Source organism: Nuphar pumila, chromosome 14 (genome assembly GCF_984573655.1).
Source record: "Nuphar pumila chromosome 14, dmNupPumi1.hap1.1, whole genome shotgun sequence".
Taxonomy (NCBI): domain Eukaryota; kingdom Viridiplantae; phylum Streptophyta; class Magnoliopsida; order Nymphaeales; family Nymphaeaceae; genus Nuphar; species Nuphar pumila.
Genome location: NC_143262.1, coordinates 81,118,175 through 81,146,116, shown reverse-complemented (window position 1 = coordinate 81,146,116; position 27,942 = coordinate 81,118,175). Strand labels below are relative to the sequence as shown.

Sequence of the window (27,942 nt, the reverse complement as noted above, 5' to 3'; positions counted from 1 at the left end):
AAATGACACGTGTATGGTTACTATTCCATATCATCAATTTTGGGTGATAGCAAATATCAAACCGAACACTTCTACATTGGGGCATTGCTTCCCATTTGATTGAAAGTAGAAGTGGCAAGTGATGTTAAAGGACTAGTGGTTCATGATCAACGTCTGCATATGAACTATTGAATGTGCCAACCCACCAAAGAGTACAAATGAGAAAAAATCCCATGTAGTGGGAGGAAGGGGGGGACTCATTTTATCACCTCACAAGAAGAGGGAGACGTGGTCACACGAGCACCCATCGCTCTGATACACCTTATCTTCTCACTAAGACCTCACTCTACATCTACATGCTTCCCTACTTCAATAAAGGGAAAGTGTACAAGCAAGGGAAGACAACAACCTAAGTTCACGCCATGGCTGCTCAGTCCATGCTAGTGTCAAGCAGGGCCGCCGGCCAAGTTTTTGACTTGAAACAGGAGCCTTTACTCCAATTCCGCCAAATCCGTCTGCGTCCGCCAACATTTTCGGAGCTCGTCCTTCCTAGTCTCTCATCCCCACCAACCTCCACCAGATGCTCTCCGGCCAAAACCGTTGCCTTATTCAAGTCCAAGGTGAAAGCTGCGCCTGTGAAGGTCTGGTTTATTTGCATTGCTATGGTGATTTTGTATGTTGCATTAGCCTATTAGCGAGACAATACTCAAAGCAAATTATGTACTTTTTTTTGTTTTGATATTGTAATCAGGTGGAGAAGGTGAAGCCCAAGGTTGAGGACGGCATCTTCGGGACCTCGGGCGGGATAGGATTCACGAAGCAGAACGAGCTCTTTGTTGGTCGTGTTGCCATGCTTGGATTCGCCGTGAGTTCTTTGCTCAACAGCAATTAGTAGTAGCTACACGAGAATAGTTTTTTTTTTTTATATATAGAGAAAGCTGGGGTTAGGCAGACCCCTACCAGTTATACAACCATATACTATTGGGATTTGAACTTGCAACATCCCTACACATGGTGAGGTGCACTAATTGCTCTTGCCAGACAAGTGGAACCCCAAGTTGGTATTATATACAGCATATTCCATCACCACTGCACATCTCACTTGACACAGGTGTGCATAGGCCCCACTCTCACATATTTTGTGGTTTCCAAGTAAGATGTTCAGTGAGGATTGAATATAACTGATGATTGGTTATGACATCGACCAGAGATCCTCGGGATCTCTCCCTTTTTTTTTATGTCAGGGATCTTACAACAACAACTACGCCTTCATCCCAAAACAATTGGGGTCGGCGATATGAACCAAAAAAGAAAATCATTCTGGGTTTTCCACATGAATCCTTCTCCTCCAATCATTTCTATCTAATGCCATGTCCTAGGTGAGGTTCAAAGCATTCATATCCTTTCTTATCATCTCCATCCAAGTCTTCCTAAGCCTACCCTGACCTCTTTTAACTAATATATTTTTCTCATTTCTCCATCCTTCTAACTGGAGCATCATTAGATCTCTGATATAAGATATGACATTTGAATAGCTTCAGATCTTAGCATGGGGTCTGCGCCTTATCATATCCTACGCAGATCCTTGGGTCAGAGATTAGAAAATTCAAACTGCCCTTTGGATCTACCAACGGTGTCACCTTGTGTTGAGACTATGCTGGTTCAAAACCCAATAGTATAGTTGTATAACTGGTAGGGGTCTTGCCTTTCGAAAAAAGAATGCTTTGGATTTCTAAATCCGCATATCCAATCTTGTGTGGAGCTCACAAAATCAAGCAAATGCTAAATCTCAGATCCCCCAAATGGGGGATCTGAGATTGTGATCTGAGACTTAGATTTTACTCAAGATACGGGTACTTTTTGTGCCGAAAGCGAGCCTTACTCGTGAATATATGCCACCTTTTAGGTGTAAAAAGCACCATTTTGCTTTTATAGCAGAAAGCGGGAATGGGCTCTTGAGCCCCACCCTTCTAGTGCTGTTTTTGACTCTGGGCCAACCTTTTAATCCATTGGAAGCTTTTAATTAATTTGTTATATTTCTGTTCAACCCTTCAAGGAGCATCTAGGTGGCACTAGAAAAGGATCTGTAGTAGTTAGAACACCTGAATTCCAAGGTCCAAAGTTCTGTGTAAAGCTTGAAATGTTTTACAGAAATCCAAAGGTTCCATAATTTTTCGGTATTTGTGTTTCTATCACAAATAAAAGTCTAGAAGTTCCCTGGTCTCCATAAATCATAAAAGGCTAGTAAGTTGGACATACTAAGTTCTTTATTTGGTTTTTTCTGTACATAATAAAATATATAGACAAGGGTTCTGCTCATCTGGTAGGGGTAACTTGTGAATGTCACTAAGTTCGAAACCCGCAGGTCGCGTATCTTGCTGCAAGGTCAAAACTGAGTATACTCTCCAATGGGTAGTGCACTAAAGTTGGCAAGTTGAGTGAAAATTCTTGTTTGTCACAGGGTCTCATATTGTGCAAAAGCTAATTTCCTCATTCTTTTGTCAAAATAAGGAAATCAAATTTGACATAATTTTAGAGAGAGTTTTTTTTTTTTGGATAATGGGGAGAAACCACCACTTTGGCAGGGGTCCTAGCCTCGGAGTTTTATGCTGCCGGCATGATGACCGTAGGTATAGCAGGCTGAGCCAGCGCGACCAGGTCTTCGTACCGGGTGCAGTTTCTTCAGGTTTTAAATCTGAAAAAAAAAAACACCACTTTGGCTTAAACGTGGATGTCCCGTTATGGGCCAAGCGGTGCCACCTTGACTGTGGCCCTGTTTCAATGTTCGCGGTGTAAAACTCTTAGAGTACCCCCTGCCTACTGGAGATCGCTTCCTGCCGATGGTTGATAGATTTTAAAGAATTCAACCGAGTAAAGGGATGCACAAAACAGGGGAAATGTTTGGTTTCTTAATTAGTTTCATTGTATGATTAATGGGTAATTCTGACACTACATGAAAGAATTGCAGGCATCTCTACTAGGAGAAGGAATAACAGGCAAAGGAATACTATCTCAATTAAACTTGGAAACTGGAATTCCCATATATGAAGCAGAGCCCCTTCTCCTCTTCTTCATCCTTTTCACTCTCTTGGGCGCGATTGGTGCATTGGGTGACAGAGGCCGCTTCGTCGACGACCCTCCTACCGGCCTCGACAAGGCGGTCATCCAACCAGGCAAAGGCTTCAGAGGAGCTCTGGGCCTTAGCGAGGGAGGTACTTGCAATCCTCTTACTTTGCTTATTGAAAAAATGGCGCTTGCAGTTAATGAACATATCCTGCCTAGGCAGGAACCAATGATTTCTTAACTCATCTGCTATGTTTTATGGCCAATCACATCGCAGGCCCGCATTCTGTTGCTATAAGACGTGAATGCGGCCTTGTGATTGGGCCTTACCAGTTACCACATAGAAAATGAGTTTAAGAGATCATAGGATCCTAGCACATATGGTGCTTGTTAATTTGATCAATATGCATACACGTTCATGCTTATACTTGAGGGCTGACAACTTTTGCTTGCTCTTCCAAAGGACCCTTGTTTGGGTTCACCAAGTCGAATGAGCTCTTTGTTGGAAGATTGGCTCAACTTGGGATTGCTTTCTCTATCATCGGGGAGATCGTAACAGGGAAGGGGGCCCTAGCTCAGTTGAACATTGAGACCGGCGTGCCGCTTAACGAGATCGAGCCTCTCGTCCTCTTCAATGTAGTTTTCTTCTTCATTGCAGCATTGAATCCTGGGAATGGTAGGTTTGTCACTGATGAAGAGGAAGACTGAGAACATGTAATGTTGTTCATGAATGAATTGTCTAAACTGTTATAGTTGCTGTTTGTTACAAATTTTGGAGGGGAGAGTATTGCCCTTGTTCTGGAATTGCAGGAAGCAGTTGTTTGTTGCCCATAATGTATGAATTTCTCCAATAGAAACTCTTGCTACTTTCTCCAAATGTCACTGAGAGAGAAAGAGGGTGTTGATACACATTTAACCTGTAATGGTGATAGGTTGATCCATAGTAGGAACTAAATAGTGAAATCCTGATGCTCTGACAGCAACAAAGCTGATGCAGTCTTAAAAAAATTAATGGTCAGAATCGAATCAAATTGGCATGAATCAGTTTTTTTCAATCAACTAAATCAGTTTTGTTTTTTCTGATAAACTATAGTATTTATTGATTGTTTTCTCATTAAATCCATTTTTTAGAAATTGATTGGACCCTATAAGGCCGATTTGCTTTGATTCTGACTCTATTGATTCTCTAAATCGTTTTGCAAAAGGATTCCATTCAGAAACCGACTAAGACAACATTACAAAAAGTATTAGGAATTAGGGATAGCGGGAGGTGAGCACCCCTAACCAGTTCGGTTTCACTCATCTCCTATGCCATCCCACCATCTTCATACCATTCTTAAATCTTATGATGCAAGTTGTTTTGATCAAATCTGACCCATAGATGGATTCAACATTGTCGATTTAATAAGAATCTACCCTTGATGTATTTTCTCAAAAAAAAAAAAAATTTTAAATCACAAAATTTTGTGTTTTTGTCAATGTTTGGTTTTTTGAATTGCCAACAAATCTTGCACATATTGGGATTTCTAAATGTTAATCTTGACAGAATGAATGATGTAGATTACATCTAAATGCTAATCTTCGCCAACACGGAATCCGCTTGTCTAGTCGGAGCAGCTAGTGCAAGTCACCTTATGTTGGGACGTTGCAAGTTCCAATCCCAATGGTATCATTGTATAACTGGTAGGGTTCTGCCTAACCCCAGCTTGCCTTTCAAAAAAACAAATCTTAAACATGAATGATGTAGATCACATCTGTGGAGTCCCACTAGATCAAACCTGCATCAATAAAATGTCAAAGGAGGGGTACCAAGATAGGGATGACATAGGGGATGAGTGGAACCGATTTGCCCCTTAACTGTGACAAAGAAGTAAAATGAAAGACTTTTTAGATTAAAAAAGAATATTTTATTTGTTACCATCTTTTAAGGTTCTTATATTTTATATTATTTACAAACCTTTCTCTCTTACTTTTCATTTGTAATTATGACTATAGTTTTCCCCAATGTAATGTTGTTAGTATCTATATTGGCCCTGTATTGTTTGGCCAACGATTCATGTGAATGGGTCGATACCCGATACTCAAGTGAATCATTTTTAAAATAATATTTAAAAAATAATTTTAAGTATTTTTATATTTATTAAAAAATAGCTGTTTCAGGAGTGAAGCATATCGATTTTCTGCTGATACGATGTCGGCATGAGCAAAAACGCTCATGTTCAGCATGACCTGATCTGCTTCCATTGATGCTCTAAATGAAGGGCATACAAAATGAACGAATCACCCGAGTTAGAGTCATGAACCGGATGAGTTTCTATTCATGACTAATTAAGCTCATTTTTCACTCGAACAGGTTTCGATCCGAGTTGACTCGGCCGAGTCTCGAGTCAACTCAACAGTAAATCCTCCTAATTGTATTAAATATGTAGTAGAAATATGTTTATTTTCAAAAATTGCATCTAATGTTACTTTTTTTAAAATAGTAAGTGTAAATATAAATTTTGCATTTCAAAGTTTCAATATTCTTTAGGAGGGGCTCCAGCCCCTCCTCGCAGCCCGCCCCCACCCCCGGATTCCGCCCTTGGAGGGGTGTCGCTTGCTGCAAAGTTAAATCTGGGTTATACTCTCTCATTAGCAGAGAAAACCTCAAGGGTTGCAGGCCTGCCAACATGTAGTGAGTGATGGAAAAAAAATACCTCTAAGATTGAGTCAGACTTTTGTATAGGAAAAAAAAAATCCTTTGTAAGCTATGATGTGAGGATTCCTTTTTTTCTTTTTTGTTTTTCTTTTGGCAGAGAAAGCTGGGATTAGGCCGTCTCCTACTAGTTATACAACCATACCATTGGGATTTGAACTTGCAACGTCCCAACACAAGGTGCTCCTACCAAACAAGCGGAGCCCCTGTTGGTATGATGTGGGGATTCCTATCTGGATCGGTTCACTTGAACCATCTCACGTTTGTCTTCCCAGCCCGTTGAAATCCCGACCACGAGGGAGGATCAGGTGCAATGCATAGTGACAAACGTTTTAAACGGTAATTTCTTGTTTTTCAAAAAACTCACAAGAAATTGAAATTTATTCATAAATCTCACATTTTTTTGGCAAAATCTCGGCAATAAAAAAATAAATTAAAAAATATAAAATTTATTTTTATAAGAAAATATTAATAAAAATATTTAAAAATAAAAATACACATTTTTCATGATAAATAGCCATTTAAAACATAAATATCGTGTTTAAATTGTGGTATTTATGTTTTTTCATAAATCTCACGAAATTTTGAAAAACTCACGAGAAATTGCCGTTTCAAACTTTCAGGCAATTTCTCGCGATATTTGTCACTATGGTGCAATGCAACTGCAAAGTGTGCTATTGCACCTAATCAGTCTATTATTAGCGGTGGGACCCAACAGCAGATGAAGGGTGATCAGGTGCAGCAGCACACTAAAAGTGTGCAATCACAATGCACCAGATCTGCCAATGGAATCCGCCTTGCACCTTTTACAAGAAACTTTTAAAGCTTGCCAACTTGCCCGAGAAAATAAACTCAAGCCAATGATAATAAAAAATTAATTGTGGGTTAGATCAGGATGCGTAATAAAAAAAGGTTACTTATTGAGGTTTAATGAAGAAATTAAAAAAAAGGAGAAAAAAAAGGAGAGAGCATATCTGCTTGGGTTGGGTGTACTCTTTTTCTTTTCTTTTTTTATATAGAAAATCTGGTTTGGTATACTTGCATTATCCTGATGAAGGGTTCTTGGGTCCAAAAATCATAAGGCCCATTCTTTTGACTTGCATATAAAAGAAACAGATTGAAATTAAATTCTTCACCCTCAATCAAAAAGTGGTTAGGGAATAAACCCAACTTCTTTATGATTGCTTTGCTAAAAAGTAAAGAGGATGGCCATAAAATTGTAAAATACTCAACAAAGAATATGCTTTTGGTTATCAGGGATCGTGTTGGAACCCAAACTTATTGATGTAAAACACTTGACCTGAAATTTTCTAGATGGTCAAGACAAAGTTAAGTGTGGATATTGCTACAATCGATTATACCTATAATCGGGTTGTAATCTCGTGATGAGAGTTGTTTTGTCTTAATCTAACCTTATAGATGAGTTCAACATGCTCGATTTAGTAGGAATCAACTCTTGGATCATGTATTTTAGAAGAAAAAAAAACATATTTTTATGAATAGAGAAAAATCGATGCATTCATAGCCGTTGATTTTTGAATCGCTAGAAAAACATGTATACATGGTGGATTTAGGCCATCTATGGTGTTAGATGTGAAAAAAAATTTGTTGTTTGCCAAGTCATTTGTAAATGTAATGGACTGTATAAAACATTAATCCGTTAAGTGTGTGTATTTCATTTACTAGTGGGTTTGGTTGAGCCTAATTCTTTTCAGGCTTGGGCTGCACATGGCAGCCCAAACCCATCCTATTTCGGGCCTGTTACCTGGCCTGTTGTCCACCCTTGTTTTTTTTTTTGTTTTTTTGGAAGGCAAGCTGAGGTTAGGCAGACCCCTACCACTTATACAACTATACCATTAGGTTTTGAACCTGCAATGTTCCAACACAAGGAGACGTGCACTAGTTGCTCCAACCACACAAGCGGAACCCTCCCCCCCCCCCGCCCCCGTGGCCCCCCTACATTTTCTCTCCCCCCCCCCCCCCCCCCCCCGTGGCCCTCCTACATTTTCTTTTTTTGGAAGACAAGCTGGGGTTAGGCAGACCTTACCAGATATCTTTTAAGGCTCATGTGGCAGAGGAATTCGAACCTGGGCCTTCAGCTTGGCACAGGACCCTGCTTACCACATGGGAAAACACCTCGGTGGATGCTTAGTCTGTAGATGCTTGAAGTGTTTCACTTGCAAGCATGAGGTTAGAGTTCAATTTCTATTGCTTAGAACTTTAAAACAATGTATTTAGTTTATAAATAAGAAAGTTAAAGCTTGGTTCAGTAGGTTTAAAGTAGAGGTGGCCATCGGGCTGAATTCCTGATGGGTCTGTGGGGTACCCAGGTCGAATAAAGTCAGGCCGGGCTGGACCGATGGCCACCTCTAGTTTAAAGTCCAAAAATTCTTTGGATTTCGCTTTAAAAATGTATTTTTTTTCTGCAAATGAGCCAGCTTAAGTTTGGCTTGTTTAGCTCGAGCATGGCTCAGCTCACCACAAGGGTGGGTATGTTCAGTTTGTTTGGTTGTTCACCAATCTCTGTGTGTGTGTGTGTGTGTGTGAGAGAGAGAGAGAGAGAGAGAGAGAGAGAGAGAGAGAGAGAGAGAGAGAGAGAGCTGATTCAGAACGATTCACTTGAGAATCGGTAGGGGCGGATTCACCTAAATAGTTGGCCGAACGATTCAGGACCGATACCCATACTGATAACATTGGTTTAAAGATCCATTGTCATTATTGCTTCCTGGGGATGGCAATGGACCGGGGGACAACGGGGCTCCACCCCGCCTCGCCCCGTTTGGACCGGGGATGAAGGGCATGAAACGGGGATGAAGGTTAAAATCTATCCCCATGCGAGGATGGAGGTGGGGATGGACTTACGCTTTTTCCCGCCCCACCCCATCCCCGTCACAATCCCCGCCCCGTCCCCAATCCTTTAAGGGATGACTATATGCTAAGGGGAAACGGGGCCCCACCCCGCCTCGCCCCCGTTTGGACCGGGGATGGAGGACATGAAACGGGGATGGAGGTTAAAATCCATCCCTGTGCGGGGATGGAGGCGGGGATGAAGGTTCAGATTTTGAAACGGGGCGGGGGTGGAGACCTTGTCCCCCGCCCCTCATCCACTGCCATCCCTATTGCTTCCTAAAAAAAATAATGGTGTCACATTCTATTTAGATGGCATCTTAAAAAAATTATTTTTTAAGATAACTAAATGTTGCTATTTTAGGTTTTGTAACTGATAAACCCTGGGCCATAAATATGCTTTGCACTAGTTACTGCATAAAATGGGGAAGAGAGAAATAATTAAAAGTTAGTTTTCTTTTTTTTAGAAAACAAAGAGGAGACAGAGAGGGGTGACAACGGGTTGGGTTTGGTTCAGACTCAGGTAGAACCTGACTTGGACCAAATTTTTGGGTATGGCATCGGGTCCGGATTCAGGTCTAATAGGGTTCACTATAAAAAAAACCATATCCAGACCCGATAAGAACTACATGAAACAAACCCGGTAAAATCATATTTTTTATCATTTTTACATTGAAAATTACGGGTCTTAATTGGAACTCGGGTTGGGTCCGGGTCTGGTATAAAATTTCACAAACTATACCCAGGTCCATGTATTAATCGGACATTCAAGTTTGGACCCGGGTTTTCTTATTTATCACCATACCCGGACCCTATAGGGTTTGATTCGGTCGGGTCCAGGTAAACCAGGTCCATTGACACCCCTAATGAGGAAGCTCAACAGCCTCCTCTTTTACAGTTTCCTTTTCAAAATACACGTGACCAACTTGGCGGGTGCGTATTAACTTGGTTCATTCGCATTTTATTGTCTGGTTTACAATGAGTTTGAGCCTAGTTTGAGTAAAAAACAAGCTAATCCGGTTGGATGCAAAGTTGAACTGAGTCGCCAAGTCAAGCAGTCTAACTTGGTGAATCGGCCAACCATGACAAAGTTAACAAGATATCATGAGTTCAAAACCCATGGATGCACATTCTTTTTTAGCGAGGCCAAAGCTGGTTATACTTCTTCGCGGGCAGGGGCACTTTGGTGTTTTATGCCAATGAGCTCGATGAGCAATGCAGTTTCCTATTTATTTAAAAAAGAAAAAAGATGTAAACCTTGTTTTTGCAAAAATATTTTTTTAATTGTGTAACCTTATCTTGGGATTTATTTAGTGCAATCTTAGAATCTGGTGAAATGTGATTGTACACTTTACTGTGCTGCTGAACTTGACACACTGAAAGTATGCAATCACATTGCACCTGATCTCAATTCAACCACCACGACTTACTGCCGTATACACTTAATTCGTAGATTTAATATCCACAAGCAAAAACTAACTTCTGAATCACATTGAGCATATTTATTTATTATGTTCATGTGTTAAAGTTGACTCTAAGATGATGTTTTAGACCATTTTTAATATCTTTATGAATCTCAAGAATCAAATCATAAGAGATGATAAAACATCTTACAATAGTAAATAAAAAATAAACATATTTATAAGATAAGTGATTGGTAGTTGCTCACACGTTAGGTGTTAAATGAGCATGTTAATGGATTTTACAGTCTTTTTTATTTTATTTATAAATTATGATAGTACAGATGCGATCTTTGTACTTGATTTTATAGGGATCAACTCTTGAAGCGTTTGATTTCCAACACATGGGTGGGTTTTTATAAGGTTCAAAAAATCAATAGTCCAAAATCTTTATAAATTTTTGAGGCTTCAAATATCATTTTTTTCATTGAAAACACATGATCCAAGTGTGAATTCCTCGGAAATCGACCATATCCAACACATTTATGGGGTTGAAACTGCAAAAAAAAAAATACAAAAAGGCAGAAAAACCCATTTAGCACATATCATTTAGCACCTAAAGTGTGAGCCGCTACCAATTTCTCTTTATAAGATTACATCTAGCATTAGCATTTGGTGGATGGATCTAAAGCAAGTGTTCACCATCACATGGCATCATCCTTTAGAAGCAAAACCATCCTATATATTTTCTCATTTAAATCAATCACATATGGATATGGGATGAACATGAATGTTGAGCCCCACATGAATGTGGCTTGCTTTCTCCCTTTGCCATTTGTTGATCGTATTCGCCAAGTGGCCGTTATAGCCTTCTTCAAGTTTGACATCACAGTACAAAAAGGCATATGTTGCGGCACTGCAAGTCTTTTTTTTTTTTTAATTTATAACCTGAAAAATCTGCACACCGCATAAAGACCTGGTCGCCCTGGTTCAGCCTATCATACCTATGGTCATCGTGCCCACAACTTAAAACTATGAGGCTAAGACCCTTGGCCCAATAGCCTATACTATGCATTGGCTTGCGCAAAAGGGTTACGCCCATGAGAATCGAACCTTGACGACAGTATAGCAGCCAAGGCCCTACCCCACTATGCCAAACCCCCTTTGGGGCACGGCACTCCAACACAGAGAGACCAAAGGTTTACTACCTTGATGGTTTTTGAATTTCAAAGTGAAACCCAATGACCATATTTAGATCTAATATTTGGACCCAACATCTCTCACTTGGCCATAAGGGCAAACAAATATATTATATCATAATTGGTGCATCAAGTATCATATATAGCAAAACATCTACCGAGTGACTTTGCACAATTCCAAGGGTTACATCAATATCTAAGTATGATGTTTTCTTCACATGCTATGAGTTATTTCTCACATAGTTATGCGTATTTTTTATGATCATATAAACTATGATTTTTTTCGCATATAGTATGGGTTTATCTACAACATCATGAGGTTTTACATACACTAGTTGGAATTTCCCTTCATAATATATTTCTATCATGAGAATATTTATATACTAGGTTGATTTTCAATCATGATCCTTTCATGCACTCATTTCACATAACTATATGGGTTTCATATCATGTCAAAAATTTCAATCGTAACTCTTAATGTATAATACTATGTGCAAAATTTATTTTTGTTTTTACCTCCATTGTATCTAGTCTATGGCTCATGAACAAACCATTGTGAATTTATTTTGCACATTTAACATAATGAGGGTCTTATTTTCTTAGATAATCATGGTTTCATATTACTCTTTCATAACCATGTCATAGGATAGCATATTGTCCTAATAACCATGCACAAAATTTTCATTTACACTATTGAAGTACTATAAATTTTTAGCATCTCATGGATTCATAAAAATTGATTTGTCAAATATAATTAATGCAATCACTTTTCAAGATTTTGCCATAAATAATACTTTCACTATCTATATGCATCATTACCACATGCAACTTACTTAAGACTCTTATCGGGTTAACCACACCTGATCATTTTGAATCAATATATCCAAATCCAAATAGTCATAAAAATGAATACAAATAAAATTAAATATAACCATATTACAGATTATGCATAAATCTTTTAAAGCATTAAAAAACATTCCTTCGTATATTCATACATGCAACCATAATAAATATTTGCATGCATGTGCAAGTTATAATTCAACTCTCACTTTTCTACGCATTGGAATGCCATATTTTTCTTTCATCTTATGCAATAAATTTTTTTTCTCACATAGTTAGTAGAGGTGGACAACCTCCACTAACCATGGTTATCTCCTCACATGGTTAGTAGAGGTGGATTCTACATATTGAAATGTCATAATTGTTTTGCATCTTGTATAGTAAAAAAGATTTTATCACATAGTTAGTAGAGGTGGCCAACCTCCACTAACCATGATTATCTCCTCACATGATTAGTAGAGGTGGCCAACCTCCACTAACCATAGCATTAGATAAGGCCATCATGGCAATCAACCCTTCCAATATCTCTTTCTTAAGAAGGATCCATGGTCTTTTTATAACCATCCATGGGTTGACTATTCAATAACTGTCATTTTTAAATTGCTCGTATTACTCACGCGCAATAGGTTATTTGTCATACTGCTAATTAATTTAACTCCAAGAGTTCATGCTTAAAAAAAATACTAGTAGACCTTTATCTAGACTTAAATTAAAAACTGGTCATATTGCATATAATTTGCATACATAAACTTTAAATGTATTTAATCAATTCTTAAAATATGAAAAATGCTCTAACTTTTCATATGCTTTATTCAAATTATTAGATATGTAATTAGAGTTACATACTCTTACTTTCTCAAAATGAATCACAACTTGACCACTACATGATTATATCATGTATCCATATCCAATTATTATGTTTTGTTATCCAAAATCATAAATAAAAGTTAGGTATTAGGCATTCAAAGCATATAAAAAATATTCAATCATGTTTCCATCTAAATTATTCATTTAGAGAGCATATCAATCATAATTCTACTCTCACTTTTCATACGTAATGAGAAACTTAAAAATATTTTTTTTAGATATGTATATTCAAAGTCATGCTTTAATTACACAGTAATTCACTGCATCAACATATCAACTTTGGATCTATATATCCAAATTTATTTTTTGTCCAAATACGTGATTGCAAGCTATATAATATCCAAAATATGCTAAAATGATGCAATCACGTTCTCAAGCAATTATCATTTTGGAAGCAATCCAATTAGAAAGAATGTTGTTTCCACTTTTATAACAATTGATATGATTCAAGGAAGCATTTTAAGATTCAAGCATCATGCACTTTCAAGCATAAAATCAAGGCCTTTTACATTCATAATATGTCAAATAAAGTAATTGTAACAGCTACAAAATCATCTTGAATATCTTGATTTTTTTAAAGAAGTTTTTATATAAAAATAGAAATACATCTCAAGAATTCAGGGCATATCATAGATTCAGAACTCATGTTCCATCATCAAACCAATCATTCATTTTAAACTATTGATGAAACAAAATAGTTTAAATTAATAATAAAAATTTAATAAACTTTAAATTAAGTTTATAATTTTTTCATTCAATCCATCCGCTTAGAAACAAAAGACCCTATAATACTTAGATCCATCATCTCCAGCACTAATCATGTCATCATGCCACTCAACTATGTATGAGTCTCACTACCTGAGAAATATGAAACAACGGGTGAGAACCATGATTCTCGTACAAAATTTTACATAATCCATCAGTAACGGCATAAAGCATAAATCTAACAAACATCAACTTCAGAAAATGTTAAGGTACGTAAAACAATTCAAACATGGTTGCAATCAAATAAGATACATAAACCAATGCATAATGCATGGGGTCTTTTATCTTATTTATTAACACTTACTTTTAAATATATGAGAAATATACTTACAATCAATTTAAGTATCCTCCTGACCCCATAGTAGGCACTGTTCATAGGCAAAAACCAAAGTATAAGGCAATCCAAAAAGTATATTTTTTACATACATAATTATATTTTATTAACCTAGTATGCAATTGTTCATTGGATCAACATCAGGATACAACACCCTAGGTGGCCACTTTTTAGTATACCAATAATGCTTAACATTTGAACCCCAAAACCACACCATTCTTGGGTCTCAATGGTGAAAAATGTCTTCTACTACTATGGTTGAGGACAATGAGCCCCTATATTATACTCTTGGGAAAAACCACACCACGGAGTTCAGTATCACCTTGTCTCCCATGATAGTCATCCAACGATCTCACCTTTTTAGAGGGCAACCAAGCAGAAAAAAATAGCACACTTTTTGGGTATTTTTTACTTCTTTAACTTTCATGTGTTCTTTTCACATAGAATGGTTTTGGATCCATGACATCTATAGCATGAACTCATACTAAATGAGATTCATATCTAGCTTAAACATGCATATCATCTCATGTACATTTGATTGAGCTATCTCCTCACTCGAACACAATAGTGTACCCATCATGTGCTAATATGTGCAAATATGTATCATTCATTATATGCATCATGACAGAATTTACACTTTGTATTCAATATAATTTTCACAAACACCAGCATGTTGCCCTAATAGGTTTATATGTTACTCAACAACATACCACAAAGTCCATCTAGTTCACTTCTGCAACTATCACATGCATTCAAACCAAAACAGTTCACTCGCAAGATAGTTAATGCAAAAATTCATCTGACGTTAGAAAATCTATCATAAATCATACAAAACAATTTAGGCTCTAAGATTTTAACTGAATCACTTAGATATGTTATATGCATACCAGCAAAATCCATACATTAACTTATTACAGAACATGGAATAAAATTTTTATAACATAGACTGATGTTTTATCAGAGAATAAACTTGTCCAATTATGTTTCTTCAAAAAAAAAATAGTTATAAATCATCTATAATAAATTAGATACTGAGATTTTTATTGTGGATGACTTGATATGTTAGGTTCAAGTCCACAAAATTTCAAAATTTAATTTGATTCCAGCTGAGTGATAAAAATCTCGAAACATATATTGTTTCTATTATTCAACGGAACATATTTCAGAAAAATAAAGAATCTAAACTAACTTTCATGAATTTTCGTTTTCAAAATGTGAGGATTCGACCTCTCAAATTTTAACAGTGTGTTCTTCCTTGTCTAAACTAATATTTCTTAAAATTTTAGCCACAAATCCTAAGTATTTTAGTAGATATAACTTTTACAAAATATTTTGTCTCTTCAGACTCACTGTCATGACAGAATTTCTATACCGATTTGCAAAGGGTATATCTTTCAATCCACAACTCATCCGAGTTTGGGATTTGATCTGGGATTACTTTCATATATATGGAATATCTTCACTAAATTTTAGAAATTATGAGTCCATGATCCAACATCTAACAAATTTTAATCCATCAAGAACATATGAGATACATTCATACAAACATTTAACATATTGTAAATACATAAATTCAATATATAACATGAATATAACACCCAAAATCAACTATTTTTCAAAAGAGAACAAGTTTGCCCAATATTACTAATAAAAATCATTTTTATGAAATAAATAAAATTAATCCAATCTAGATCCTCTATACATAATCCATAAAAAATAAGGTTCAATGCTTGATTGGCCTCATACATGCTAAAAAACAACGTCGAGAAAAGGTTTTTCTGGCATCACTTTCCGACCCTAGCCAAAAAACATAGATTCACGATGGTGGTCCCGTCTCGCCCAGAGTGACTCAACTTACAGCTGGTGTCTCTGTATTTCTATTAAAACAAAAAGAGAGAGAGAAAATAGGGTCAATGGGAAAACCGTATCGGAAACCTGACTCTGATACCACAATGTGGGGCATCAATGAGGAGTATACACATTGACATATATGCATAACACATAACATAATACATACATATAAGAAAAGATAGAGCCACATACTTGTCCCTGCCATTGCGCTTGTCACGGGCCTATTTCTTTCAATGGGCCAGCGCGGCGCGACGGTCCTTCCTTACCGCCGCAAGCCTACTCGTCAGCTCGCTTGCCGGTCGCGGAAGCTTATGATCAGAGTGCAAGAGAGCAAGAGAGAATAGAGGGAGAGAAGTTGCAATCACAAGAAGCAATCACAACGAGGGTGAACAAAAGAAAGCTCAACGCATTTAATTCATTCACAATTTTGCCCGCAGGCTATTACAGTTCAAGTATACGGGCTGCCCCTTCGGGGTATTAATTCACCTGAACCGGGCAGCTTACATCCGACTCAACAAAAGCAAAACAGACTCTAGCGCAACTGTACACTGTAAGTCGCAAGGGAACATGCTCCCCCTTCAAATCATGCGCCGTCCTCGGCGCCATCTGTTTCGTGGTAAGCCCTGACTTCAGCCGGGTAGCGGCTGTTCATTCGAAATGCAGGCTCCCACGTTGGTTCCGCTGTTTCCTCCCACTGCACCAAGTATTTCTTCGCTTGTCCCAAGTAGTTGACCTTGTGGCGAAGGATCTGACTGAGGTGCTTCTCGGCCCGTTGTGCTGCCGGGGCCCTCTGCATGATGGGAGCGCGTTGCGGCACATTGCGTTCCGGGTCTCCATCATCTGGATGGAACTGCTTGAGGTTGCACACGTGGAACACCGGGTGCACCTTGAAGTCTGGGGGCAACTCCAGCTTATATGCCAGCTTGCCCACCTTCTTTGTGATGGTGAAGGGTCCCTCATACTTTCTGAGTAGTCCGCGGTGACGCCCGCGGAAGATGCCTGTGCGACCAGGATATAACTTCACCAACACTTGGTCCCCAACTTGGAACCCTGCGGGCCGACGGTGTTTGTCCGCCCACTTCTTCATTCTCTTCGCCGCTTTGTTTAAGAATGCCTTCGCCAACTCATTCTGCTCGTGCCAGTCGCGAACAAACTGATAGGCGAAGGATGGCCTTCCTTTTTCTTGTGCGGCAAGAGTGTGCGGGGTCAGTGGCTGCTGCCCCGTGGCTATCTCAAACGGGCTGTGGCCTGAAGATTCGCTCTTCTGCAGATTATAACAAAACTGTGCCACATCAAGGAGCTTCACCCAATTTTTCTGATTGGCACTAACAAAGTGCCTAAGGTACTGCTCCAGTATCCCGTTGATGCGCTCTGTCTGCCCATCTGTCTGCGGATGGAAGCTTGTTGAAAACAGCAAATCAGAGCCAAGTAACCGAAATACTTCACGCCAGAACTTGCCCGTGAAGCGAACATCGCAATCGCTCACAATGCTCTTTGGTATGCCCAGTGCTTCACCACATGCTTTACGAACAACTCTGCAGTCTTCTTTGCAGGGCACTCCTTGGAAGCTGAGATGAAGGTGGCATACTTTGAGAAACGATCCACCACGACTAAAATAGAACTGAGGCCCTCTACCTTTGGCAGACTAACGATGAAGTCCATAGATATGCTTTCCCAAGGACGTTCTGGAATTGGTAGAGGCTCAAGGAGACCGGCAGCCTTCTGGTTTGTCCCCTTATCTTGCTGGCAGATGAGGCATGTCCGCACATACCCCTCAACATCGTCTCTCATCTGCGGCCAATAGTAGCCGCGCTCAAGGAGTGCTAAGGTCCGCTCCTGACCAGGATGGCCGGCCCATAGTGTATCATGGCACTCCTTGAGTAGCTCTCGGCGAAGGCTTCCCCACCGTGGTACAAAGATGCGTCCCCCTTTTGTTACCAGGATGCCATCCTGTAGCCAAAATCATCGAGTCTTCCCTGCCTGCGTCAGAGAAACAAGGTGTTGTGCGGTCGGATCCTGCTGTGTACCCTCGCGGATGCGAATCAGCAATGCACCCTCCAAATGCACTTCAGAAGGCTCTGCGCGCGCAGCAGCTAATTCAGCCCTACGGCTCAAAGCATCCGCCACAACATTGGTTTTTCCAACCTTGTACTCTAAGGCAAAGTCGAACTCAGCCAAAAACATCTGCCATCGAGCTTGCTTGGGCGTCAACTTTTTTTGCGTCTGAAAATAGCTCGTGGCCACATTGTCCGTCTTGACGACGAACTCGGCACCCAAAAGGTAGTGCCGCCAGGTCCTGAGGCAATACACAATGGCGGTCATCTCACGTTCGTGCACTGTGTACCGCCTCTCTGCATCCTTCAGCTTACGACTCTCATATGCGATCGGATGCCCGTCTTGCATAATAACCCCGCCAATGGCAAAGTCTGAGGCATCAGTGTGGACTTCGAAGGGTCTCGAATGATCAGGCAGTCGCAGCACTGGCTCTCTCACTAAGGCTTTCTTCAAGCCCTCGAAGGCATCTTGGCACGCTCCTGTCCAGAGCCATACCCGATTCTTCTTCAACAAATCTGTGAGGGGCGCAGCAATGAGGGAATAACCTTCGATGAAACACCGATAATAATTTGCCAAGCCGAGGAATGACCGCAATTCTGGCACTTTGCTTGGCGGAACCCATTCCTGGATGGCCCTTATCTTCTGCCCATCCATACGCAGCACACCACGCCCCACAACGTGGCCAAGGAAGCTGATCTCCTCCTGCCCGAAGAGACACTTCTCTCGTTTAACACAGAGGTCATTCTCCTTCAGCACCTGAAACACTGTTCGCAAGTGCCCGACATGTTCCTCCATGTTACTGCTGTAGATCACGATATCATCTAGATAGACTACCACAAACTTGTCTAAGTAAGGGTAGAAAATCTTGTTCATTAAAGTCGTGAACGTGGCTGGAGCATTTGTCAACCCGAATGGCATTACTAGAAATTCGTAAGCACCATAGCGGGTGACACAAGTTGTTTTCGGCTCATCACCTTCGGCAATCCTCACCTGCCAGTAACCCGATCGCAGATCTAGCTTGGAAAAGATACGGGCACTGCCTAGCTGATCGAACAAGTCTGCTATCAATGGCAATGGGTACTTGTTCTTCACCGTGACCTTGTTCAAGGCCCGGTAATCCACACATAACCGTTTAGAGCCATCATGTTTCATCTGAAAAAGGACCGGGGCACCAAATGGGGCTTTTGATGGACGAACAATGCCTGCGTCCAACATCTCGTCTAGCTGCCTGCGCAGCTCCTTCAACTCTGCTGGCCCCATACGGTATGGAACCATTGCGGGAGGCTTTGCTCCCGGGGTCAACTCAATCTTGTGGTCGACCTCGCGTCTTGGCGGAAGACGCTTTGGCAATTCCGGAGGCATCACCCCCCGAAACTCCTCCAATAGAGGGGCTAGGGTCGGCGGCACTGTTGCTTCTACCTTCCCTTCATCTGCACGCACTGCAACTAAGAATGTCTGCTCCCCATGCTTGACACCCTTCTTCAGTTGCATTGCTGATAACACTGAAGACTTGCCTTTCTGCGTAAGGCACTGCACTGTGTGGGACAGGTCCGATCCCATGATCGTCAACGTGTTAAACTTTGGCAGCATCATCACATTCTGGCTTCGCAGAAACTCCATACCCAGAATCACCTTGAAATCGTCCAGGGGCACCACAGAGAAGTTGGCTTTGCCGACCCAACTCCCCACTTGAGTAGCCACATCTCTTGCTTCACCAAGAATGGGCTTGGCCTCAGAGTTTACTGTTTTGATAGTCCTCTGCTTTGGCCCTGTTTTCAAGCCCAACCGCTCTGCCTCTTCCCGCGAGACAAAGTTGTGTGTGGCCCCGGAGTCTACCATTGCCGAAGTAGACTTTTCATTCATAATGACTTCTACGTACATAAGTTCCTTACTGACCTGCATGTTCTTAGCTGCGCAACTTCTAGCTGCGTTAATCGATCGCATGACGCCCATCCTCGGTTGCATGGTCTCAGTGTCACTACCTTCAGTATCGCTGCATTCTTCCTGTGCAGCATTGGCTTGCCCGTCGTCCTTTACAAGGCGCTTTGGGCATTGCCGGGCGATATGTCTATCACCACAGAACCAACATGTCACAACCGCACCCTTGTTGCTGTTGTTATGCTTTGTGTAGTTCTGTTTCTTTTCGGATTGATGGCGTGTCGACGCCTCACCTTTATCGTTGCGCTGCTCATCCTTATTGCCTCCGTGGTCAGGCTTCTTCCCAACTTTGGTTGATGGGGTGAAAGGTTTGCGCTGAGTATCAACTAAGCGCTCAGCCGCCACGTATGCATCTTCCAAAATACGGGGGTTGCTCCTTTCCACTTCGGACTGTGCCCATGGTTGAAGTCCCACAATGAACCAGTTGAGCATGTCGTCTTCTGGCATGTTAGGTATCTCCAGCATAAGCTTCTGGAACGTTCGGACATAGTCCTGCAACGAACCAGTATGTTTGAGTTCATGAACCATTCGGTAAGCCTGTCTCTGCGCATTTCTTGGCATGAAGTAGTTGCGCAACTCTACTTTGAAGTCGTCGAAGGTGTCTATCACACATTGACCCCTCTCCATGTCATTGCGCTTCCGCCTCCACCAAGCGATAGCATCACCATCAAGTAAGGCCGCTGCAGCCTTGATCCTCAGATCTTCAAGGGTCACATTTTGGATATCCAAGTAGTCTTCTACTTGGAACAAGAAGTTCTCAATGGCCTTGCTGTCGCGAGAACCATTGAATTTTGCGGGTCTAGGTACTTCAATCCTTGATGGTCTCTCACCATTTCCGCCATTCAGGGTCACCGTCCGCTGCAACGTACGGTTCCTCAACTCAAAATCGGTCACTGTAGTCGTCAACGAAGTGACCTGCCCCATTAGTAAGTTCACCTGCTCTTGCAGGCTCGCCACCACATCATTCAATCCATTGAATGATTAACATGCGCGTGAAATCGCTTCATCATGCGAAGTCACATCTTCCACCAACTTGTTAACAGTTGCAGCCAACTCTTCTTGGCCCCGAGGTGAACCCATCTCCTCAGCTTCGGCAACTGCCTTGCCTTTGGTGTTGCGCAAGTGTTGATAAGGCGCCACGATGTCTTGCTCACAAATCGCAGCCTGTCGGCGTGTATGTCGACACCAACTCCGGAGTCCCTTCCCCAGCACGAGAACGGGCTTTGGTACCACTTGTCACGGGCCTATTTCCTTCAATGGGCCAGCGCGGCGCGACGGTCCTTCCTTACCGCCGCAAGCCTACTCGTCAGCTCGCTTGCCGGTCGCGGAAGCTTATGATCAGAGTGCAAGAGAGCAAGAGAGAATAGAGGGAGAGAAGTTGCAATCACAAGAAGCAATCACAACGAGGGTGAACAAAAGAAAGCTCAACGCATTTAATTCATTCACAATTTTGCCCGCAGGCTATTACAGTTCAAGTATACGGGCTGCCCCTTCGGGGTATTAATTCACCTGAACCGGGCAGCTTACATCCGACTCAACAAAAGCAAAACAGACTCTAGCGCAATTGTACACTGTAAGTCGCAAGGGAACAACGCTGATGTGATTGACAAACAATATCTTTAGCTGAACTACTCCTGTTGATGAGTATAGGCCTTCAAGCAGTGGGTAAGCAGAAAACGATCTCTGTAAGCCTTCAATTTCACTTTTTCTTATACCACTACCCATCATTGTGGTATATATATAGGTATCCAAGAAATACCTCCAAAGGGTCACCATGCATCATACCAAAAGGTATGATGCATGAAAAGAAACACATATGAAGGGACACACTGTGAACTCCCATCTTCAAGAAGTTACGGCCCATGAGGATTTGATCGATCAAATTTCACTTTTAATTGTGCATTACTTGTCATCTCACCTATAGCTTGAACTGTGACAAGTAACAACATTTTTTTAATGCAAAACCGTGCAACAATTTTGTCAATCGATTAATACATAAAGTCAGCACAAATTAATTTAAAAAAATCTTTTGTAAAAAATTAACTTTTCTTCTTTATTATTTTTAGCCGTGATATTTGCCAATAAAAATACAAAAAAAAAAATTCTAATTTCTCATGGATAAAAAAGGTTCACGTTATTTGCCCCACTTTACGTCCAACCAAAATGGGAATACGGGCAGGCAGTGAAAAGGCGAAAAACAAAAGGTAAAGAACGATACGAGAAAAAGGTAAAATCTAATAGCTATCATTATTACCTTCTTTATCTTTATAATTTTTCGTTTGATAAACTAAAATGATACTGTTGTCAGGTAGTGGGTTGTCCTATAGGTGGCTTACGTGGATGGGGCCCACAGGAGATGGGGAATAGACGTGGTGCCACCTGGAACCCCTATCTTTTCTGTCTAATTTAAAAAATAAATAAATTCCGAAGAGGACCCCACTTTTGACCTATTTTTCAAAAACCCACACATATTTTTGAGAAACCATAAAACAGACTTAACTTTTCATAGAAATTGCCAAATGATGACTTCCAGTTAGGAGTGCGTATCCGGCCGGCCGGCCGGCCTGGCACAGGCCCAGGCCCGTTTGAAGCTCGGCCCATCCGGTTTTGAGCGTAAACCAGGACCCGGCCCAGAAACAACCTGGCCCATTTATTAATGGGCTGGATTTCAGCTAGATCCTTAATGGGCTTTGGTTTGAAAGGCAGGGCCAATGTTCAGCGGATCAATCTGACCTGGCTCAAACCCATTTGTAGGTCTTTTGAATTAAATTAATAAACTAATTCATGTGAGATCAAAAGAAATAAACCAAATTTATAAAAAAATCACAAAAATCAAAATTCTATCTTAAAGAATGTCTAAATTATCAAATCAAAAGTTCACAGCAAAATATTTCTTTCATGCATAATATAGAATTAACTTAAATAAGTTCATATCAATTATCAAAAATAATATAAGCACAATCTAGAATCCTAGCCTTCCTACACAAATTATCAGTAGGTTTTATATTATCCATTGGAACATATACGGTGATACGATGGTACAAATGTTTAGTATAGTTTTGTCATGTCTAATGCACCATAAGAATCCATTTTTAAGAGTAAAAATCAATGGCTCACAACTCATGAAAATAAAAGCAGCTTAAAAAATGATATAAAATGTCAGTCCAGTCAATTTTTACACACTAAAATAATAAATAGATCATGCTAAACATGATTCAATGGTTAGATTTTGATATTAGAGCTTAGATCTACGTAAATCAAGGGTGTTTCACCACAAGCTAGTATGGTACATCCCTACCAAGGAAGTGCCTTATATTTATATTTATATTTATATTTATATTTATATTTATATTTATATCATTTCATATTTACTTCTACCAGCACTTTATATTACTTTTTTTGTGCCTATTTTCCATTTTTCATTAATTTCTTTGTAACCTTATCGCTTCATGCTACTTTTTAGTATGGGTGGGCATAGTGGTTTGGCCCCGCCTGGCCCGGGCCCATTTAGAGCTCTGAATGTCAAGCTTCAAGTGCAGCTCGGCCCGAAGATGGTTCATCTCATTTATTTATTTAATGAGCTATCCAATTTTTAACGGGTTCGGATTTGAAGAGCAGCTCATGGTCCAATTCATTGGTCCAACAGGCCAATGTGAAGCTGGTGGATCCGGACTAGCTTAACCCAAATCAATTTGTAAATAATAATAATTAACAAGTTCTCACGTACCTAACTAATTATCTTTCTAGTTTTTTATAAATTTAATACAATTAATTAGGTAAATAGTAATAGTATAGCTTGAGGGTCAGTTTGATGGCTCGCGGGCCAGCCCAAGCCCGGCCCACATATATAATAGGTTGGGTTTGGCTCAGTATTTAACAAGCCCGAACTTGAGCTTAAAACCTTAGCCCAAACCCGACCCATGATGGCCCAAGTCAGCTTGGCCCATCGAGCCTTCCGGCCAGTTGCCCACCCCTACTTTTTTGGACCCACTCCCGCGCTTCCGCTTCACGCATCTCGCTTCTGGTATCCATTTCACTTCCCGTTAAGCATGCCCCCACAAACCACTGTGAGCGTATGCAGACGAAAGTCATTCCTACATTCTCATTCCCTTGTCACTCTCCCCGTCGTCTACACACGCCATCTCCCTCTTTTTACCGCGTTACTGCAGGTAATTAATCGTTGGCACGCCTTAGAAATTTGCAGAGGACAAACCGAGTAAAATTCCCGGCAAAGATAAAGGGAGAAGCTAAGGAAAGAAAAACCAAAAGAGGAGCATGTGAGAGAGAGAGAGAGATACAGGTTGATTGCTTGCTCCTCCACCGCCACATCCCGCACCGTCCCCCCTCGGTGGGCGAGCCCATCAACGACCACCCTCCTTGGTACACTCTCTCACGTGATCGATCCCGCCGCATATCGAGGATCCGATCTGGGGTGCATGTGCTCTCAATCCCTCTCTCTGTAAGTTCGTAGATCCGTCAATCATGCTTCATCATGAAGCAAAGTTGTTTTTCTTTCAATTCCTTCGTCTTTTTTTAATTAATGAACAAGGAAACAGATCAGGAGCGACTTAAATGACCCACCTTGAGTTTTCTTCTTCTTCTTCTTCTTCTTCTTCTTCTGCTGGAGATGTGAGATTTGAGAGGTGAGAGAGAAGGAGAAAGATGGAGAAGTACGAAGTGGTGAAGGAGATAGGGGCGGGGAATTTTGGCGTGGCCAGGCTGCTCAGGAACAAGCAGACCAGAGAGCTCGTTGCCATGAAGTTCATCGAAAGGGGTCAAAAGGTATCGGTCTCATGGATCTCGTGGCTACAATTGCCTTCTTTCTTTTCTATTTCCTTTCTTTCTGTTGCCCATTTCCTGAAAATTTTGCTGTTTTCGATCTGAATTTGTTTCGCGAACGGAGTTGCAGATCGATGAGAATGTCGCGAGGGAGATCATAAATCACCGGTCGCTTCGTCATCCCAACATCATCAGGTTCAAAGAGGTCGGTTGGATCGCGAATCCCGTAAACCTCTCTGTTTAAAGGGTTTTCTTTCTTGTTTTTCTTTTCCCCCCTTTGTTTGAGCGCAAATTGCTTGAGGGAATGATGGAGGATCATGGGTGATGATTTGGAAATTTTGGGTTTTTTTGCGAAGGTGGTGTTAACTCCGACTCATCTTGGGATCGTGATGGAGTACGCCGCAGGTGGGGAGCTCTTCGAGCGCATCTGCAACGCCGGGCGGTTCAGCGAAAACGAGGTTTTTTGCTTCGGATTAATTCATCATCGTCATCAAGCCTTATCCCAACTACATGGGGTCGGCTTTACGAGTCCTATTTCTCCACTTAGGACTCGTTTTCATGGGATGTGGCTAGAGTTTTACTGCCGTTTGCCACTGACGCCAACCCTCCTCCTTTATTGATATAATCCACTGGCACTAGTCGGGTCAAAACCCCTTAATGGCGGGAGTTTCGCTTTTAATTGATTCATTGTCAATTAATTTCGTCTAATTCTGCAACTTTGTTAGCCGATTTTTTGGTATTAGACATGATTTCTTCTTTTTGGGGTTTTCGTTTAGGCAAGGTATTTCTTCCAGCAGCTTATTTCAGGAGTGAGCTATTGCCATTCCATGGTAAGATCTTTCGTTGCTCTCTCTCTCTCTCTCTCTCTCTCTCTCTCTCTCTCTCTCTCTCTCTCTCCTGCCAATTTTTTCCCCAAAATCTTCTTTAGGTGGATTGAGTGCATCAGCATTTTGATTTTGAATCTTTGATTTTGTGGGTTTTGGTCGATGCCAGCAAATCTGTCATCGTGATCTGAAGCTGGAGAACACTCTGTTAGACGGAAGCCCTGCACCTCGCCTCAAGATTTGCGATTTTGGATACTCCAAGGTCCTATCCGACCCTTTATTCCTGCAACTCTCTCTCTCTCTCTCTCTCTCTCTCTCTCTCTCTCTCTCTCTCTCTCTCTCTCTCTCTCTCTCTCTCTCTCGCTCGCTGAAGCTTTTTTCCTTTTGCCCTTTTTCTGGTTTGAAAACACAAACTTGGACAGTCTTCTCTGCTCCACTCGAGGCCTAAATCCACGGTTGGTACTCCTGCTTACATAGCACCAGAAGTTCTTTCCCGGCGGGAATACGACGGCAAGGTACTAAAGCAAAAACAGAGTTTTGGGTCTTCTTGTTTACTTTCATTCAGAACATTTTCAGTTCGGGGGTATTCGAGTGCAGAAAAACGGGAAATTTTGGGATGTTTTCTTCTCTGTAATGTGTCATGCCCAAGCTTGTCTGAGTCTTCTGGATAAGCGGGTGCATCCAAACACACGTTTGAAAGTCCACAATGATAGCCGTTGAAATTAATGTTCTCCACTTCTCTACATTCGCATTTAAACACAACCTACATTTTGTAGAAAAGTGGATGCACTTGGGGACAATTGGTTGCATCTCGTGATTCAAAATCAGGTGACCTGATTCTATCTCATGTGATTCAAAATCACATTCGAATCACATGAAAAATGAGTAAAATGGCCCCTAATGTGACATGACAAATGGGCCCATTTTCTCGTGTTTGACTGCACATGACAAATGGGGCAAATAAGAATCATTCTCTCACAATCATCATCTGTGTTCTCCTATTTTGCTGTTATGGTATTACATAGATGGCCGATGTCTGGTCCTGCGGGGTAACTCTCTACGTTATGCTGGTTGGAGCATACCCCTTTGAAGATCCAGAGGACCCCAAAAATTTCAGAAAAACCATCGGGGTAAGTTCCTTCAACCACACTTCTATCTTCTAGTCTTCCTCCCTAATTCCCTGCTATTTCTCTCTGCTGAAAACTCTTAACTGCTTTCCCCAAATTTCATCGCCCGCAGCGGATAATGAATGTACAATTCAAAATCCCGGATTACATCCACATCTCTGAGGATTGCAGGGAGCTTCTCTCAAGGATTTTTGTAGCTAATCCTGCCAAGGTATCAATGTATAATGTCCTTTTATTTAACAAACACGCTTCTCTTATCCTCCCTTTTATTGTTAAGAGCCAACGGTGAGAAGAGGGACTCTGTTTCTGATTGTTTGCAGAGGATCACAATCAGGGAGATTAAATCCCACCGGTGGTTTCTCAGGAACCTGCCTAGAGAGCTAACAGAGGCAGCACAGGCTGTATACTACCAACGAAACAGCCCCAGTTTATACCCTCAAGGCGTAGAGGAGATCATGAAGATTGTGAGTGAGGCCAGAGTACCCCCTTCTTCAAGGCCTGTTCCTGGCTTCGGGTGGGGAGGCGAGGAAGAGGAAGAGGAAGATGATGAAGCAGAGGAAAAGGAGAAGCATGGTCAGGAGGGGGAGTATGGCGAGGAGGAAGAGGACGAGTATGATAAGACCGTGAAAGAGGCACAGAAGAGCGGGGATTTCAAAGTTACCTAAGATTCATCAACTCTGTGGTTATTCTCTTATATATTACAACTGAATAACTGTTGGTATATGTGCATCTTTTTTCAATGGTATCTTGTGTTGGGGAATTCTGCTGTGATGATTGGACAAGGAACAAAATCAAAGGTGTGTAAATTATGTAACTGGGGCAGCAAAATGGCGTGGATGTCTATCTGGTGTTAGGAATCCAGAATTTTAGTCATGTTTGTAATGCAAAGCTGCTTTTGCGTATTTGGTATGCTCTCTCTCTCTCTCTCTCTCTCTCTCTCCTTTCATCTGAACAACGTTCACTCAACTCAACGGTGGTTTCTTCTAATCCAGGGGATCCTGGTTGAGGTGGCTTTGTTGTTTGTTGCTAGCTGTCTGTAGTTTCTTTTTCTTTAGCTTTTGTTTTTTTTTATATTTTAGGTTTGTTTTCTATTTTGTTCGGTTCATGGTTCAACATTTTGTTGATCTTCTTTCGTCTCTCTCTCTTCACGTATTTGTGTCAATCTGAGCTTCTTTTGACTGTTTTTCCTGCTTGGTTTCTATTATTATTATTATTATTATTATTATTATTATTATTATTATTATTATTTTATTTATATTTAATAGAATAGTAGGGAACTACAAAGGAGACTGGAACGAGGTGTCCTAAGGCTCAGCAGTCGGTCTATTTCTTGTTTTCTGCATCAAAGCTGACATTAATTAGCGGGGATATATAAGGTA

The 27,942-nt window shown here is 40.8% G+C and overlaps 2 protein-coding genes across 3 annotated transcripts; both read left to right on the top strand.

Annotated features, from left to right (window-relative positions):
* Window positions 1-202: 202 nt before the first annotated feature.
* LOC149817100 (photosystem II 22 kDa protein 1, chloroplastic-like) lies at window positions 203-3,919 on the top strand. The gene is made up of 4 exons (XM_089988107.1): window positions 203-620; window positions 731-844; window positions 2,948-3,191; window positions 3,506-3,919. Exons 1-4 carry the CDS (start codon window positions 402-404, stop codon window positions 3,748-3,750), a joined length of 822 nt encoding a protein of 273 aa, XP_089844233.1. The 5' UTR covers window positions 203-401; the 3' UTR covers window positions 3,751-3,919.
* A 20,153-nt stretch (window positions 3,920-24,072) lies between these two features.
* Window positions 24,073-27,465, top strand: LOC149817099 (serine/threonine-protein kinase SAPK7-like). Of its 2 annotated transcripts, none has more exons than XM_089988106.1 (10): window positions 24,073-24,292; window positions 24,390-24,615; window positions 24,743-24,817; window positions 24,969-25,070; window positions 25,389-25,442; window positions 25,606-25,698; window positions 25,859-25,951; window positions 26,462-26,566; window positions 26,676-26,774; window positions 26,884-27,465. In XM_089988106.1, the coding sequence occupies exons 2-10, from the start codon at window positions 24,496-24,498 to the stop codon at window positions 27,226-27,228; spliced, it is 1,086 nt and encodes a 361-aa protein (XP_089844232.1). In that variant the 5' UTR covers window positions 24,073-24,292; window positions 24,390-24,495; the 3' UTR covers window positions 27,229-27,465. The 2 variants fall into 2 exon arrangements, with proteins under 2 accessions (XP_089844232.1, XP_089844231.1); XM_089988105.1 differs by having other exon boundaries at window positions 24,097-24,292; window positions 24,461-24,615.
* The last annotated feature ends 477 nt before the right edge of the window (window positions 27,466-27,942 follow it).